The 1,898-nt window shown below is 36.0% G+C and overlaps 1 protein-coding gene across 1 annotated transcript in view; it reads left to right on the top strand.

The window, feature by feature from the left end:
- Positions 1-1,642, top strand: part of PSMA1 (proteasome (prosome, macropain) subunit, alpha type, 1) — a 5,810-nt gene extending 4,168 nt beyond the window's left edge. Inside the window, 2 exon segments of the mRNA XM_009864269.1 lie at positions 818-942; positions 1,436-1,642. Of these exon segments, the coding sequence (XP_009862571.1) occupies positions 818-942; positions 1,436-1,492 (182 nt within the window). The 3' untranslated portion in view covers positions 1,493-1,642.
- The last annotated feature ends 256 nt before the right edge of the window (positions 1,643-1,898 follow it).

A 1,898-nucleotide genomic window follows, 5' to 3' on the forward strand; every position in this document is an offset into this window, starting at 1 on the left:
GGTAAATAGTAGGTTTTCTTGAGGAGATATTTTACTGCCATTGGTACTAGAAATTAACCGGGAAAAAAAATAATGTAACAGATGTCTGGCACTGAAATTGGGAAGTTGAACACTGGTAGATACTATCATCTTAATTTCCTGTGTCACCATTTTTATCTCCTGTTTCCTTAATTATCTCAGATTTAATTTTCTTAAAAAGTATACTTTCTCCAAGGAAGACATTGTTTCCCAGGTTGCTTCATTTTATTTTAACCTTTATCAGTGTTTAAAATGCTATTCTAGTTGTATTTAATGTAACTTTGGACTGTAAGTGCAGTCAGTAATTCACCCAGGAGATGAGGGGGAAGTGATGCACAGTTCATTGAGCATCAAAAATTTGCAGAAGCTGCTGACAATAAATTGAGGAACTGTTTAGCAAGAAAATTGTGTTGTTTATTTTTTTTATTCTTATCCCACTTTGTTATTTAGAACTTTTAATATAATGAAAATGCAAAATAAGATTAAAATAAGTGAGTTTGAAAAATCATTTATGCTATTAGAAAGAAAACAACAAAAATGAAAGAAATTTAAATCCTTGAAGAATGGTTTTTCGTACAAGGTTTTGAAATGTGACAGGCTGCGTAGAGAGTAAATCTGCCTCCCTTTCCTTTTCTAGTGCAACCTGCCAAAGAGGGAGTCTCCCAAAAGTTCCTTTTTGCCTCAAGTAGACACAAACAGCCCAATGAGTCCCTTTATCATGGGAGGAAATTTTCATCTGTTTCATAGATGAAAGCTATAAAGCCACCGAGTTACTGGCAGAAAAATGCCTCTCACTTCTTTCAAAACTTTTCTTAACAGAATGTTTCCATTGGAATTGTTGGCAAAGACATGGAATTTACCATCTATGATGATGATGATGTAGCGCCATTCCTAGAAGGTCTTGAGGAGAGACCACAGAGAAAGGTATATATTTTAGATATAAATAAATAGGCTTTGTTGAAAGACAGTATTTTGTGATATTTACATTTATGACATTTAACACTATCTACTGTTCTAGTAGAGTTTTAGGAATGTGATTTTAAAATCTGGAGTTACTACATGAAAACCAATGTAATCTTATCTGGAGACTAAGGTGCTTATTAAATCAATTTATGATGGATTGGCGATGGGCCCTTTCAAAGTCATCTTCTTTCCTCATCTGTGATCAAGTATTGGTTCTCATTTTTTTGCAACAGAAGTGTGTACAGGGGTCTCTCATGCCTGCCCCAAGATGCAGCCGTTGTCTCCTAATTACCTGCTCTGTCCTGTTTCATGCTTAATTTGGATAACACTACTTGTGAGCTATTTGCTGTTACGAGCTACATCGATGCACTCGAGATGCTCAATCCAGGTTAAAGCTGATTTGTCAAACGGTGTTTTCTGCCTTTCTATAATATTTTTCTTTTCTCTCTTTAAGCCGGCTCCGCCTGCTGATGAACCTGCAGAAAAGGCCGAGGAGCCGATGGAGCACTAGTTGGTGGATGAGTTCCTCCGTCTTAACGTGTGTCTAATTATACAGGAACGTTTATCCATTTGCTGGTAACTTTATCCTCACCTATATGCGTTTTCTGCCAACACATACTGAGGATTACTCTTAAAAAAGAAACCAACCAACCCACCTATCTGTAAAAGGTAGACAGCAGGTCATAATTGGGTGTATTTTCTTTGACAAGAAAGGTGTAATCATTTTCTAAGTAGCACATGCTACTGTTTTTTAATGAAAAGCATACTGTCTTTAACTTGTAAGGACAAGTGGAAATAAATCACTTTCTTGGAATGTGCTGTGGGTTTGTTTTTTAATCTGAACAAACAACTATTTACATGCTTCTGTCCTTCTGTCATATCAAGGTACCATCAAATATTTGACCAAATGCGAGCAT

This window comes from Apaloderma vittatum, unplaced genomic scaffold (assembly GCF_000703405.1).
Source record: "Apaloderma vittatum isolate BGI_N311 unplaced genomic scaffold, ASM70340v1 scaffold42760, whole genome shotgun sequence".
In the NCBI taxonomy this organism is placed as follows: domain Eukaryota; kingdom Metazoa; phylum Chordata; class Aves; order Trogoniformes; family Trogonidae; genus Apaloderma; species Apaloderma vittatum.